This window comes from Moschus berezovskii, chromosome 8 (genome assembly GCF_049115385.1).
Source record: "Moschus berezovskii isolate FMDL1 chromosome 8, NW_MosBer_1.0, whole genome shotgun sequence".
Taxonomy (NCBI): Eukaryota; Metazoa; Chordata; class Mammalia; order Artiodactyla; family Moschidae; genus Moschus; species Moschus berezovskii.
The window spans coordinates 89,219,331-89,236,086 of NC_142467.1; the positions used below are offsets into that span (position 1 = coordinate 89,219,331).

At 35.1% G+C, this 16,756-nt stretch overlaps 1 protein-coding gene across 1 annotated transcript in view; it reads left to right on the top strand.

Annotated features, from left to right (window-relative positions):
• Positions 1-15,842, top strand: part of CHSY3 (chondroitin sulfate synthase 3) — a 296,867-nt gene extending 281,025 nt beyond the window's left edge. The window contains exon 3 of the mRNA XM_055428857.2: positions 13,175-15,842. Coding sequence (XP_055284832.2) covers positions 13,175-14,737 — 1,563 coding nt within the window. The 3' untranslated portion in view covers positions 14,738-15,842. The remainder of the gene's footprint in view (positions 1-13,174) is intronic.
• Positions 15,843-16,756: the final 914 nt, after the last annotated feature.

Consider the following 16,756-nt stretch of genomic DNA (forward strand, 5'->3'; position numbering starts at 1 on the left):
AAGCAGTAAAAGGGAGGAAACAAAAGGATAATTAGGAAGTGGTTGTAAAAGAAATACATACAACCTGTTGAGAGGGATTGCTGGGAAGAGGAAGAAAGGAATCTGCAACATTGCTGAAGTAATGAGTGTATATATCAGGAAGAAAATCAGTGGTACTAGGCAGAGAACTAGAAAGTCAGGAGAAGAGGCTACATTTGTTTCTTTTAGTATGTATATGTTTTATTCATTTTTTCCCTTTCACTTTATCACTGTGCTGAGATAGGCTTTAAAGCAGAGACTTAAAGACCAGATTTATTCTAGTAGGATCTGAGAGTCTCTGTCTTTTCTGAAAATCTGGAATCTACTCAGAGGCATGTGATTACAGACAGCCCTGGTCCTGCATTCCTTACAGCATAGTGTGAAAGCGTTAGTCACTCAGTCGTGTCTGACTCTTTGCAACCCATGGACCCCACCAGACTCCTCTATCCATGGAATTCTCCAGGCAACAGTACTGGAGTGGGGACCTTCTCCAGAGGATCTTCCAGACCTAGGGATCGAACCTGGGTCCCCTGCGTTGCTGGCAGATTCTTTACCATCTGTGCCACCAGGAAAGCCATTTACACCGTACCAGAGACTGAAGATGGAGTGAAACTATGACATGCTCTTAGACTTCAGAAAACTCCCAAATTTGTGGCAGAGACATATATTTAGATGAATAAACTCATGTAAAATTAAAACTGAGTCAAATCTTGGGGAAGAATGGTACCTGGTACCAGAGGAATATATACCAGGCCTAATCTTTTCAGAGAAGGTATCCATGAGGCAGTGATATTTAAACTGATAACGGGAAAGCATGTGCAAAGGCAATAAAGAGAGAAAGGAAGCCAGTAGGACTAGAGCATAGAGGGTAGGAGGTAAGAGAGAAAGCTGGAGAGGAGTGCGTGATCATTCTAAGAGCTTTGGCTTCATCGATGGGGAAAAGGAGGGTCACGTGGTCACATATGCATCTTGGAAAGTTGACTCATGTTGCATCATAGAGAACCGTTTGGAGAGTGGTCAGATGAGACATAGTCAGAAAGGTGATTAGTACAGAAATACAGAGAAAGTTCTTGTTGTCTTGGACCAGAGTGGCCATCCTGAAGATAGAAAGAAGAGAATTAAGATTCGGGTGATAGTTGGAAGATGGAAGAGATTGAAATTGGAGATGAGGGTTAAAGGAGAGCAATGATAGATTAATGATATATTAAGGATAATAACTCTTGACATGGCATCATTATTGCAAAAGTCACTTTTCCAATTTAATATTGGGTTTTAAGTTTTATTTATGGAGTTTTGACATGGTGATGTTTTACAGTTAATATAATACTACATGTAATTTTTATTTATGTTTTGCTTGTGGTTTTGTTTTTGCTTAAGGATTTATCCATGTGCTTAGAAAATGTAAAGGCTTACCTACATTTTTCTGATTCTTTTACAGTACTTTATCTTGTTTTAAGGGATGACACTAGTAGCATTTAGATCATTAATACATCTGAAATGCAGACATATATATACACATACATGTATATAATGTATTCAGTATAAGATGTGAGGTAGGTGAGGATCTAAATTTATTTTTCCTTGTAAATAGCTAATTGTTCTATAACTCATATATTAAATTGTGATTCCAAGTCATTTACCTTTTTATGAAGTATTTTTACAATGAATGTGCCACTGAGATTAGCCCTGCTGCTGCTGCTGCTAAGTCACTTCAGTCGTGTCCGACTCTGTGTGACCCCATAGACGGAAGCCCACCAGGCTCCCCCATCCCTGGGATTCTCCAGGCAAGAACACTGGAGTGGGTTGCCATTTCCGAGATTAGCCCTACAAAATGCTAAAAAATTACACATACTATTCATTAAATAAGTGATCTATTTTCTTAAATAACCCTATAAAAATTATGCAGAAAATATTTTAAATGCCCTTCAGTATTGGGAGGAAGAGCACTGAATAGTCATGAAAACAAACCTCAAAGCTAGTGGGATTTGGAGTGTATAATTTTGCTTATTTTTAAAATACATCTTTTTAAGTCATTGCTTGTACTAAGCATAGTTGTATTGCTCAGCTCTCATCTGTTTTCTTATTGGAATTCTACCTTTGCTTCTTAGAACTAAAAAGTCATTTATTTTATCTGCTCAGACAAGATGACTTTTTAAAAATACTCCTTTTAACCTAGCTTGAAAGATAACACTGCAACTTGAAACCCAAATTATCCTTTCTCTTTTACTAAAGCTAATGAGTGTACTATGACACTAACTGGATCTCATGAAATAATTGTATCAACCCCTAAAGCAAATTACATTTTTCTGTTGTGTCAACTTGACATATGTGATACAAAAATGCTGTATACCCAGTCTCCAGTAAGGAAATATCAATGTAATTAAAAAGGTCTAAATGACTCAAATCGTTGTCTTTTCATTTCCAGAAAACTTGACTTTTAAAAGATGATGCTTTACTTATTTTTAGTTTAGCACCATCTTGGAAACACCTACCTGTTAATTAGAGCTGTGATTCCCTTCCATTCCCGCAGCAGTGCTGAGCCCATGCAGAAGTCTACAGAACTATAATTAGGAATTTTCTTCTAAGAAAAACATTATAATAGACATCCTGCCATGCTTATTTTATTTTAATTGGATGTTTAGCTCTAGGGATCTTCATAATTTTTCATAAAACTTTAATGTTAATAAAATCAGTTGGAAGGAAGCACTACTTATCTCCTTGATTATACCATAAGGAGTAGGATCTTAATTTGAGTCTTTCTTTCTTTTTTTTTTTTTTAAGCTAATGAGAGCAAAGAGTTTTAAGTGAATCAACACAATGCATCACCAAGTACTGCTTATGACCTATGTGAAAGAAAAATTACACATGACAGAGTTAAGCAGGGCAGGAAGACTTTATTCAAAATTGTTGCAATAGAGGAGAGAGACTGAATTCAACTACCTCTGAAACACAAGGCAGGAGAGAGTTTGTAAGTACTGGGATGAGGTCATGAAAAAGTTATGGAGGACTTTAGCATGGACATTGGTCAGTGATATCAGACCACCTGTGTCTGCTAATTGGTGCTTATGGAAGTAAGCCTCCTACCCTCCCCTTAAGATAGGGACATAGGATTTGTGTTCCTGGATGATTACATTTCAAAGGGCTACTTGATTTCACAGGGATACCAGCTACTTGATAAAGAGTCCTGGGTTATAAAACTGGTAAGAGGCTGAAAGATTTATGACTAAAAGGAGCAGAGGCAGCATTTACAATCACGAGTTTTCTGAAGTGAATATTCCAAGAGAAGAGAAGTAAGGGACCTTAATCAAGTAGAAACATGTCTAGAGTTTAGTCCAGCTAAAGGGAGAATCAAGGCCATTTTGGTCACCCATTGATGATCTACTAGATTTTAGCTGATGATCTGGAAACTGATCTAAAAGTACAAGTCTTTTCTTTATAGGCAAAATATATACAATTTTAAAATCTTTACAGTTTATGTATACTAAAAGCTACTCATGAGTAACCTATCAAATTAGATGTTAGCATATAGCAGGAAAATCTTTGAGTCTGCTTTAAAGTGCCAGAAATTTCACTGTCTAGAGTTTACAAAATAATAATAATAAAGATACCCATTGATGCCAGACACTATTTTAAGCATGTTTTATATAATGTACACAACAGTCCAGGAGCTCTTCTTTTCCCAGAAGTTGTAATTTGTCCGGGGTCAGATGGGGAATGGAGGAGCAGATCTCAAGCCAGGGCCATGACTCCAGAGCCAGGATCTTGGCTCAAAATAGACATGCATGAGCACAAGCTGAAAGAATGAGAGAGGAATGAGCAAGAGAGGTTCATTTTTCTTCCCTTTAAGTAGCTGAAATGTATCCCTAATCCAGTTCTCACTCCACCCACTTTTACCTTAGTTGTGTCCTATTTCTTGAAAGGAAGAGTGCTGTGTCTCTATGCAGGTGTCAAAGACCTTCTTCCAGTTTTGCTTTCATTCCCATTTTCCGTGGTCTCTCAGCAGCACTTCATTTACTTGTGCAGGAATTATTAATGTGACAGAGGCCAGCCTGACTTAGACTCAGTTTGGACTCTTACGATCATTTCACATTCCAGTGGCACAAAGCAGGAAAGATGATGGGTGTCCTCAACCTTTCACCCTGCTTGGGTGACTACATCAATTATGAAAATAGTAAAAAGATGTATGGCCACCATCAGTCACGATCTAGCAGTATTGGAGTGCAAGTGACTACTTAAGTGAGATATAAAAGCTTTACGATATGTGCCAAATCTTGTACAACACAGATGTGTGAAGACTTCTGTCACACTGCATTTTTAAAATTAAAGAAACATTCAAAAACCTGAGAAATAATGCAGAATGCTGAAAATTTTCCATTAGAGTTCTTACAGTAAATGTTTTGATTACTGTTTTGGTTACCAACTAGTTTGGGAGTGAATATGTGAATTTATTAAAAATTAATTATAAATGTTTTATTAAGTACCCAGGAGACCCCTGGGAGCAGGTTATCTAGAAAGGCATATAGTCAAGTAATATAACAGGTTACCAAATGGCATAATTAATACACTTGTCAAAATTAGACAGCTGTTTATATATTTAGCACTTGTCTCCCCCAGTAGGCAGTCAACTCCATGAGGGCAGGGACTAGGCTTCTTTGTTGCTCTACCATAGCAACTGACATGTTGTAGAAGCACAATGAATAGTTTTAAATGAATGAATGTGTCATTCATTCTGCAGTTATGAGAGGCAGCCAAAATGACGGAAGGGATTACAGCAGGAATGGTTTGGCCAGGGAAAGTTACTGAAATTGTCATACTTTCATAGATCTGTTATCTTTCTCATGTTTTCAAAAGTTTTAATTGGATTCCACTAGGTTTCCTGAGCATCTGCTATGCACATAACATTGCACTATGTTCTTCTACCCAATTTATCCAATAAGACTATACTCTATAATGTACTGACAGCCTCAGTAAACTTTCTACATAATGAATATTAAATTTTCATTCTTTAATCTTGAGAAAAAATATCTAATTTTTATTTCAGAGCATATTTAAACATAGACCTACTGACATTAAACACAGACCTACTAACATAAACCAGTTAACATTAAACTGCATTATGCCTTCCTTTTATTTGTTGGAATAAACTTATAGCTTCTTACAAATGGTACTCCAAATTACCCTGAAGTTACTTCCCTGGTGCTCAGATGGTAAAGGGTCTTCCTACAATGCAGGACACCCAGGTTTGATCCCTGGGTTGGGAAGATCCTCTGGAGAAGGAAATGGCAACCCATTCCAGTACTCTTGCCTGGAAAATCCCATGGACAGAGGAGCGTGGTAGGCTATAGTCCATGGGATCACAAAGAGTCGGACATGACTGAGCAACTTCACTTTCACTTTCTTTACTTGAGGAACATTAATGATGATCACTAAAAATGGTCTTGTAACCTAAGTTCATAATTATAGAAGTACACGTCATTCTCTAAGTAAAAAATCATAAGTCTGCTCCATTCTTGTACCTTCTACCTTAGTGGATAATATGATATTCATTTAAATTAATAAGCTTATGATCAGTCTTTTGGGCTTCCCTCATGGTTCAAATGGTAAAAAATCTGCCTGCAATGCAGGAGACCTGGGTTTGATCCCTGGGTTGGGAAGATCCGCTAGAGAAGGAAATGGCAACCCACTCCAGTGTTCTTGCCTGGAAAATCCCATGGACAAAGGAAATCTCTCCTACCTGGAGGGCTACAGTCCATGGGGTCGCAAAGAGTCAGACAGGACTGAGCAACGAACACTTTCACTTTCAGCCTTTCATGAGGGTAAATGATTGGTAGGTTGAATTTGGGGAGAATGGAAATAACAAATCAACAGCAACAAAAAAGTCTTTAACTGTAGCTTTAGCATCTTTATAGTTAAAGAGGAAACAACTTGGGCTTTCAAAGCTTTCATAACTGGAATAAAATTCATGAGCTAGAAAATAGACTACTTTCTTTTCTTTATTTGGAAAGCAAGGTATAATTTTATGCATGATCAGTTCCAGCATATAGTTAATACGTTTCCTTCAGAGGATAAGATTCATTAATTGTGTTCATGTCTTTCAAAATTCCATGCAACAACTGTCTTTCCATTTGTTTTTCAGAGGTCTTGAAAGTCTAGTTTGGAAGTGATAACCTCCTTCTTTCCCATTGTCTCATATAAGTTATTGTGTGGTAATTAAATCACCAGTGAAGGGCATAGTTAAATTATATTGGTATGAGATCAAGAAAGAATGTGTGGAGGTTTGCAAAGAGGCAGCTTGAAAATTTCTTCAGAATTCTTCTTTGCTCTTCACTGTAATAAACTGTGAATAGAATTAAAGCTTTAAGGTAATATTGAATGCAAAATATTTACTTGACTATTTACCAGACTTAAAAATATCTACAGAGGAAGTGAATTGTATAGGTTTCAACAATCATCTGCTATTATCTTAACTATAATATCAGGAAGCATTTGTATGATCAGTGCCTGAATGTGGGTATGTCAGGCTAAATCTAGCAAATTGATATGCAATCAAGTTCAATTATCATTAATTTCATTTAATCATAGTATTACTTTATTTCTAACAGGGTAATTTTAATTAAGGTATATGGATTTATTTAAACTAACAATTGATTATGTGCCATAATATTATAAACTGAAATCTGATGAACTTGGTGATTTTTTTTAAATTTTAAATCCCTTTGAAGTTTGTCTATAATGACATGTGTCCAGAATATACCCTGCTGGGAAATCTGTATCACTTGATTTTCTATGTTGTCTGAAAGTATTTTTAAACTGTTGCAAATATATACTGCTGAGAAAACATCACAACTAGGAGTATCTGGAAGCTATTTTCTGTGTTGTCTGACAGGCTGTTTTTTCATAAACTAAAATAGCTAACGAAATTAAATGTAACAGAAAAAAAAGTACCAGTTTTAATGGTACAGATTGCCCATATGAGATTGTTTAGGATTTCAACCAAAATTAAACTAGCTAATTAAACAGAGGCAAATCATACAGAGCATTAATACAGAGCTAAAATTAAAACACATCCATTTGCCAGATTGTTTTGACAGGATTCCTTTGGTTGCAAGTGACAGAACCACAGCTAAACTACCTGAATGAGAGATGAAACTACTGTCCCCGGACACCAGGAAGTCTGGGGGTAATCTTAGGTACAGCTCAGTTCAGCGCTCTCAACAGTGCTGTCTTTCTTGTATCGCTTCTCTTCGCTTGTCTGGGTGCAAGGTCTGCTTTTCTTTCTGAGGAATTACAATATGCAAAATCTAAGCCTGTAGCCAAAGGGAAAGATTTTTTTGTTCATACCCAGGATTGAAACTAATCTGCCTGCAATGTAAAGAGTCTGCCTGAAATGCAGGAGACCCAGGTTTGATCCCTTGGTCAGGAAGATCCCCTGGAGAAGGGAATGAATGCCAACGCACTCCAGTATTCTTGCCCGAAGAATTCCATGACAGAGGAGCCTGGCAGGCTACAGTCCCCGTGGTGCTGCAGAGTCAGACATGACTGAGCCGTTCACACTTTTCACTTACTACATACTAACTGGCCAGATTGTGATTTGTAATTGACCAGATTTCCTGTTTAGGAAAGGTGAGGCTCATGTGGAATAAAAGGAAAAGGTTTTTTTACCGTCTTTATCACTGTCAAGGGGACAGTTTAGTGCTGTCAGCTATATGCACATTGTTGTGCAACAACAGAACTTTTTCATCTTTCAAAACTGAAACTCTCTACCCACAGAACAATTCATTTCCTCCTCCCCCAGCCTCTGGAAACTACCACTCTAGTTTCTGTCTCTATAAGTTTGACTACTTTATAGATCTCATAAAAGTAGAATCATAGTATTTGTCTTTTTGTAACTAGCTGATTTCACTTAGTGTAATGTCTTCAGGGTTCATCTATGTTGTGGCATGTGACAGAATTTCAAAAGGAGAAGACATTTTTGATTTTTTTGTTACTTTAATTTAAAAGTAACATTAATTTAAAAGGATAGTCAAGAACACAAATGCCCTAAGGCAACTTTAAATTCATAAAACAAACTTAAAGAAACTTTATGGGACTGAAAATTACTGGAAAATGCACAGCTCACTTAACATTTTTCAAGTGTATTCAAAACACTGGGTTTACCAAGTAAACAAAGGCAAAGTCACAGTTTTGGACCCACAACTTTTGAACTACAAGATTTAACACCTTCTTCTAAGTAAACTTTGGGATGATTTTTTTAAATGATATGATTTTTAATTTTTGCACATACGTTTATTAAATCTTTTATTTTCAGATAATTATTGATTCACATATAGCAGCTAAAAAATAATGCAAGGAAATTCCATGGATTTGTTAAAGCAGTTTCTCCCAGTGGCAAAATCTTACAAAACTATAGAGACATATCCCAGCCAGGATATTGGCATTAATGTATTCCACTTATCTTATTTAGATTTCCCAAGTTTTACTTATGTTTATGCATGCAGTTTCATGCAATTTTATTATCTGTGTACATTGAATTTTTTAACTAGAATTTGTGGATTCGATGTGGCTATTGCCAAGGTACTATTATTTTTATAAATCTTTAGTGGCAAAATATGTAATGCTCTCAATTTTATGTGACAAGCATGAAGAAGGGTATGCTGCTGCTGCTGCTGCTAAGTCGCTGCAGTCGTGTCCAACTCTGTGCAACCATATAGACGGCAGCCCACCAGGCTCCCCCGTCCCTGGGATTCTCTAGGCAAGAGGACTGGAGTGGGTTGCCATTTCCTTCTCCAATGCATGAAAGTGAAAAGTGAAAGTGAAGTCGCTCAGTCGTGTCCGACTCTTAGCGACCCCATGGACTGCAGCCCACCAGGCTCCTCCGTCCATGGGATTCTCCAGGCGAGAGTACTGGAGTGGGTTGCCATTGCCTTCTCCAGAAGAAGGGTATATCTTATCATATTTAAACTAGTTCTTTGCTGTCAAATTCCAAAACTTATTCAAACTGTCTACCTTTAACATTTTTTCATTCTATTTATAATTATAGAATGATACATGGATGTTTATTTTCCCCAAACTTATATCTTCTCCTTAATATTTAGAATTAGGTGCTGTTTTCATTGTGTCATTATTACCAGAAAGGCAGGACATAGTTTAAGAACTTTACTGTTAATATGTGAAGATTATAATTGAGGAAAAGTAATAGTGTTAATTCAAAAATTCACTATTTTGTTCAGAACCTTTATATCTACTAGTCTTAAAAAATGAAAAATCACTAGGTATTTGCATCAAGGGTACTAAGACTCTCCCTTTAGTTATGTACAACTGCATAACTAAATCATAGTGAAATGAATTAAAATATTTGCAAGGCAAATTTCCCAGCCCTTAGGTACCTAGTCACCATTATATTTTACACATCTTTAATGATTTATTATTTCCTTGTTCACCTTCATGAATTATTCTAATTTGAGTCTGTACTTCCTCGAACAAGAATACCTTCTTTTCCCAAGTCCTCCTTAGTCTGATATGAAAAGATTTAAAGAGAACTTTCTAAATTAGGGAATCCTTTTTATGAAAAATGAAGTACCCTAAAGGGGACAAAAGAACTTATAATAAATTGAAATAGGTTCTTTATATAAATAAATTAAAGATATTTTCCCTTTCATAGAGAAAAAAATAAATTATTTTCTTATAACACAAAGCTTTCTGATAATGGCATGGCCTTTTATTTCCACTTCACTTGAACAAAGACCTCTTAAAGACAATTTAGTCTTTTAGTTTTTAGATGATGATCTGAAGTTAAATGATGGCTGTACTGTGCATATTTGAGTTCTTTTCTAAGGAAAAGGAGGCCATTCCCCTTTACTCATTTATTCAATACTTATACTAATGATAATAGTAGTAAAAAAAAAAAGTAACAACAATAGTAATAATAATAGCTTACTCTTATTATAACTCTTATTAATAGCAGTTACTCTAAACAAAGTACTTTTCTAAGTCCTGAATTATTTCTCTCTAAACCATCATAACTTTATTTATTAGATTATTAGATTATTAGATCATAACTTTATTTTTTAGATTTCTTAATTTCTATCTTTTTCCCCCTTTACTGAGACTTCCACAGTATTTATTCTTTATTTTTCCTTATGATTTAATTTTCACATCTGAGTTTATTTTGTATAATATACAAAGATACTATATATATATATATATATATATAACAAAGATATATAATAAAGATAGTTTATCTTTATTTCTTAGTTCTGTGAACTGACATTTCATCTCTACCATCACATCCCTGAGATCTTATATTTATACTTTGTTGTTTTCCAAAAGAGAGGAAAATTCTTCTTATGACTTTTAGAACTGTCCCTTAATATTTTCCTCGGTTTCATGAATTCTTTTCTTGGTAGGGTGAGGCTATTTTTCATCTAGTCTTTTTCTCTTGTAGAAACTTTGAAAAACAGAAACTTACAGAAACACTGAAATCAGTCAGGACCCATTGATGTCAGTTGCTTCTGTAATTTTGTTAGTGTGAAATGATTTTTACTTTCAGTATAAGGTTGTGGAGGTACCATGAAATCAACTGAAAATTCTGTAAGGGAAAGGAAATCCTGCATTATTTCAAACAAGCTAATATAATTTTAAATGTGTATTTTATACTTTTTCTTAAAACAATTTTGCTGTATTCAAAATTTTGTGTGATAAGTAGCAAAGGTGACTGCTTATTCTAGTTTTGGTCATAATCTCATTACTCTCAGTAGACCCTTGGTTAAATCACTTAACCTTCTTGAACCTTGGTTTCCCCAAAACCCCCACAATACCTTATCTCTCTTGTAGTAAAATGTTGAGGATTTTTGTTAGCAGAAGGTTCCTCAGTGGTATGCTTGATACATTGAAGCACTGAGTGTATGTGGCCAAATTATTACTGTTCCCAAGCATTTCTAGAAATGAACAAAGACGAAGCAAGCCTAGAGAGTGCTGCTCTCCTTCTCTGATAGCTCCTAGTTAAAAAGAGGAATCTCAGGAGGAGGCTGGCAAGTCCTTGTCTTGGCTGGTACCAGACATAGTACTAAGCAATGTGTGTGTATATATATATATATATATATATTTCTTATTGAGCAACATTTTAATATACATTGAGGTGGTTGGCATTTTCTCTATTATAGATTACGAGACTGAGCTTTAGATAGATTGGCTAGTAAATGACATAGAAATGGTGGACTCAGCATGCAAGTCTAGATCTGTAATTTCACAGCCAGGCTCTTAAACATTCTCCTGTTTATGCTGCAGAGCTTGATCCTCCCTACATATAAACAGAAAATTTGGATATACTCTATGGTTCTTAATGGAAAATATAACATGAATTCAAGATGATCTTATCATTACCACACTGCCTAGAGTCTGTATGAGTGTGCTCTTTATAAATACTGCCCCCCCACTGACTTTGCTTGTAATATTTCTGCAAAGGAATACACTAGAAAAATAAGCACTATATAGGGAACTTGTATTATAATGATATGAGTGATGCAAGTTACTTAACCATTTTAATACTGATAATTTTTGTTCTATAACAAATGTCACCTTTATCAAGTTGTGCAGTATTAATCACTTCAGTATCACTAAAGGAGCTAGATAAGTCTGCAATTTAACAATTCACCTCTGAGCAATGTCTCCTATTTAATATAGCATGTTCCTGTTTTGTTAGTAATGTAAAGCAGGCCTTAAGAATGAATAGTTTCAAAGAGCCAATACTCTGTAGAGGTGGTAAAATTAGTACTCTATATGCCATTAGAATTTTTTATCTTGTTGCATACCAAAAAAACCCATGGAAAACTACCTAAAATAATATGTTGAGGCAATTTCAGGTGAAGGATAATATACAAAAATAGAGACATAATAGCCCATTCATATGGATTTAATTTGATTTAACATCAAAGTTTCAAATAAAAATTGGGATATGTTTTTAGGAAAAAATATTGGATGTAACTAAACTCTCTTGAATCAAGTCCAAATCCATCTCAGAATATCTGCTATTACACTTCTTCCAGGTCAGATGATGTTGATTTGAAAATCTGTGGAGTATAGAATAAGAACCAGGCGAAATACTGGAGAGAAAGAATCTGCCATGGTATTGGTCTTACATTTTTTAGGTCACCTTCGCTAGGATAATTCTGATATTCATATTCTCTCTCTTCTCACATATCCACACACATTTATGTACCTACATATCAAAAAACCTACCTGGTTTTACATGCATGTATATGCATATTTTTTAAAAGAAAGTTGTTTATTAATTGGGGGTAGCAAATACATCTTAAGTAACAGTTGAGTGAATATTCACAAATTAAATGTAATGTGTCACCATGACTTAGATCAGCAAATACAATACTGTTAACACTGCAGAGCTTCCTGCCCCCTTTCTGGATTTTGATCAGTATTCTTATAGCTAACTGCATCGGTTAGCTATACCTATTTCTTAATTTCATATGAATAGAATCATATAAAATGTATTCATTTGTACATAACTTCTTTTACTTGTTTGTGAGTTTGTCTGTGTTGTTGAGTAGTAGTATTTCATTTATTTTAATTGCTGTATTATTTTCTATTAGATTTATTTATCAATTTTTGATGTACATTCAGGTTGCTTTCAGTTTGGGTGTATTATGAATAATACTGCTTTGAAAAATATATATATATTTAGGTAAATGTATGCATGTATTTGTATTGGGCCTATTTCTAAGAGTAGAATTACTGAGTAACAGGAAATGCATATGATCATTTTAGTCAATACAGTTTTCCACAGTGGTTGAACCAAGTTACATTCTCACCAGCCATGTATGAGAGTTCCAAATCTGCTATTAATACTTTGACAGTGCATTATGTATCACTAGCCATTTTTGTAGGTTAAATATCATATTGTGACTTTAAATTTCATTACACTGGTGATGAATGAACTAGAGAAATGTTTTGTATATTTATCAGGCATTTACATATTCTCTTTTGTGAAGTGCCCATTAAAGATTTTTTTCCCATTTTTCATATCATTTTTGTTATTAAATGCAGTATAAGTAATTCTTATTAAATATTTTAGTTTAAATGTTTTATTGCCTAGTTTCTTTTTAAATTTATTTTAACATCTTGATTTCCTTCTACTTTGCAGATGCAGCAACTGTTCCATGAAAATTATGAACACAATCGCAAGGGTTATATCCAAGACCTTCACAACAGCAAAATCCATGCAGCCATAACACTTCATCCAAACAAAAGGCCTGCCTACCAATACAGGCTTCATAATTACATGCTCAGCCGCAAAATTTCTGAACTGCGCTACCGCACCATCCAGCTCCACCGGGAGAGTGCGCTGATGAGCAAGCTTAGTAATAGCGAAGTGAGCAAAGAGGACCAGCAACTGGGAATAATGCCTTCTTTCAACCACTTCCAGCCTCGGGAGAGAGATGAAGTGATAGAATGGGAGTTCCTGACAGGGAAACTCCTTTACTCAGCATCTGAGAACCAGCCTCCTCGACAGAGCATCAACAGCATCCTGAGAACAGCGCTGGATGATACCGTCCTACAGGTGATGGAGATGATCAATGAGAATGCCAAAACTAGAGGACGGCTCATTGACTTCAAAGAAATTCAGTATGGCTACCGCAGGGTTGATCCCATGCATGGGGTGGAGTACATTTTGGATTTACTTCTCTTATACAAAAGACACAAGGGGAGGAAACTGACTGTGCCAGTAAGACGCCATGCCTATCTTCAGCAGTTGTTCAGCAAGCCTTTCTTCAGAGAAACTGAAGAGCTAGATGTCAACAGTCTTGTAGAGAGTATTAACAGTGACACTCAATCATTCTCCTTTATATCTAATTCTTTAAAGATACTATCTTCTTTTCAAGGTGCCAAAGAAATGGGAGGGCACAGTGAAAAGAAAATACACATTCTTGTTCCTCTCATTGGAAGGTATGACACATTCTTGAGATTCATGGAGAACTTTGAAAACATTTGTCTTATCCCAAAGCAGAATGTAAAACTGGTCATCATCCTTTTCAGTAAGGATTCTGGCCAAGATTCCAACAAGCATATTGAGCTTATACAAGAATATCAGAACAAGTACCCCAAAGCAGAAATCACCCTGATCCCCATGAAAGGGGAGTTTTCCAGAGGTCTTGGTCTTGAAATGGGATCTTCCCAGTTTGACAATGATACTTTGCTGCTATTTTGTGATGTTGACTTGATCTTCAGAGGAGACTTTCTCCAACGATGTAGAGACAATACAATTCAGGGACAACAGGTGTACTACCCCATCATCTTTAGCCAGTATGACCCAAAGGTAACCAATGGGGGGAACCCTCCAACCGATGACGACTTCGTCTTCTCAAAGAAGACTGGATTTTGGAGAGATTATGGATATGGAATTACTTGTATTTATAAAAGTGATCTTCTGGGTGCAGGTGGATTTGATACCTCAATACAAGGCTGGGGACTGGAAGATGTAGATCTCTACAATAAAGTCATTCTATCTGGCTTAAGGCCCTTCAGAAGTCAAGAAGTAGGAGTGGTGCATATTTTCCATCAAGTTCATTGTGACCCTAACTTGGACCCTAAGCAGTATAAGATGTGCTTAGGATCCAAGGCAAGTACTTTTGCCTCAACCGTGCAACTGGCTGAACTATGGTTGGAAAAACATTTGGGTGTCAGGTACAATCGAACTCTCTCCTGACAATCCAGGCAACACATATTGCCTTTTTAAAGGGGAGTTTACCTCATTGTTGGTTGTTGTTGTTTAATTTTATTATTGTTATTTTTATTATTATAATTATTATTGTTATAATTTTATTTTGTTGTCCAGGTCTTAAACTACTCTTGGTTGTCTTCCAAAGAGTGTTTGTTGACCTCAAACAAGAAGAGTCTGCAGTTCACTGATATTTCAGATTTCTACTGAAGTCAATAGGCATATTACTTTTATATATCTTTATTTGGGATTGAGTTAAATCGTGGCAATCAAATGACTTTTGAAGCTCATTCAACATGAGAGACAGCTTAGAAGAATGTTCTCTTGGGGCTTTAAGATGCAATATCGACTTTTCTTTCATTTGTCAAATTCAATGTGATACAAATATTTACTGGTGAAAGGTACCACAAAAGTGCTTTATGCTTCCTATGGGGAAGGGACTCTGTAACATAAACTTGAGTTTTGTAATTTATACAAGGACTTAAATATATAGACAATAATTTTCTTCATCTTTAGGATTTTTAAAGTAAATGAACACTTATGATTGTAAGTTTATTTTTTAAAAAAAGTTTTAAAAATTTGAGGAGTTTTGTTCCACAAGCAACCGGTACTGGCTACCCTGGTCTTATGACAATTATCTTACTCCTCACAACTGTCTGCTATAAATGCGAATGAACTTTATTTTCTCAAGGAAATATGATTTAATTAAATATTCATGTACATTTTAGAAGCTTTATGAAACAATGTCCTTCATTTGCTGGCAAGAAGATAAAATATGACAGAACCTGGTTATTTATAATAAAACAGGTATGACAGTATTCTTTTTCAAAAACACTGAAAAATTTGTGTTGTTTCCTTTTGGTCAAATTTGATGTATTTCTTAATGGTCATGGTCACCAAAGCATGCTTGCTACAAAGGCTGGAAACATTAATAATGGATTATGGGCATGATATTTATATCAATATGCTTTAAGTTCTAGCTTTCATAAGCGATTAAAATGAGCAATTTTTTAGTCAATAATTTACAATTTGGAGGAAGTATTCCTCTTTGATCTCATTAGCTTTGTGATCAAACTGAACCAAGAACAGGTCAAAAACAGATTTTAATACAGGTTGGCAGATAGCACAAAGATAAACAATAAATGCAGAAATTATAAATATAAAGTTAATTTTACAATTATATTGCTATTTATAAAACACATAGGAAAATGTTTCATTTCTATACCATTCTTTCTCAAATCTGAATCAGTAGTGCCCAGTTTGTAGAAAAATATAATCTTATTCAATAAATATAAGAAAAAATGAAAATCTATATAAGAAGCTCTTGTGAAAGCATATTTTTTAAATTTCATCCTGTAAATAAGTAATATATTTGCATAGTTCCAAAATCAAACAAAAATTTCAAATGTCTACCACTGTCAGTCTCACTATTCACCCAAATCTGTCCTTAACTGCACATAACCACCATTTTAGGTGTATGTATGTTTGTGTGCATGTTTTTCTACAGTTTCATAAGCAGAAAAGACATATATTTATTTTCTTCTCCCTTGATGCACAAAATGTAGCATATTATACATGCTGCTTTATACTTTGGTTTTCTTTTTTCAAACTAGAACACTAAAATGGGCATCAAAATTGATTTGAAAGCAATTGTAAGTTATTACCATTATTTGGAACTGATTGTCCTGGGGTCATATAGCATTCGCCTTAGTAATGACTTTCTTACGTGGCAACCATCTATTTTAGCAAAGACCTTTTAGGGGTTTCAAAAAAATAACATTGCTTAATATTGTGACAAATATGTCACTTTCCTTGACTAAAGCATATCATGTTAATAATGTAAGATTCATTAAAGAGGAATTAATGGCACTTTAGATGTTAAAAATCTTGACAAGGCCGACATTGCAGAGTTGATCTTTGCTCTCATCTTGTCTCTGTCCTTCACAAGCTTCTAATAGCTCTTTTCCTGCATTGCATTCTTAGCTCTTTTGCAGATTTTATTTTCCT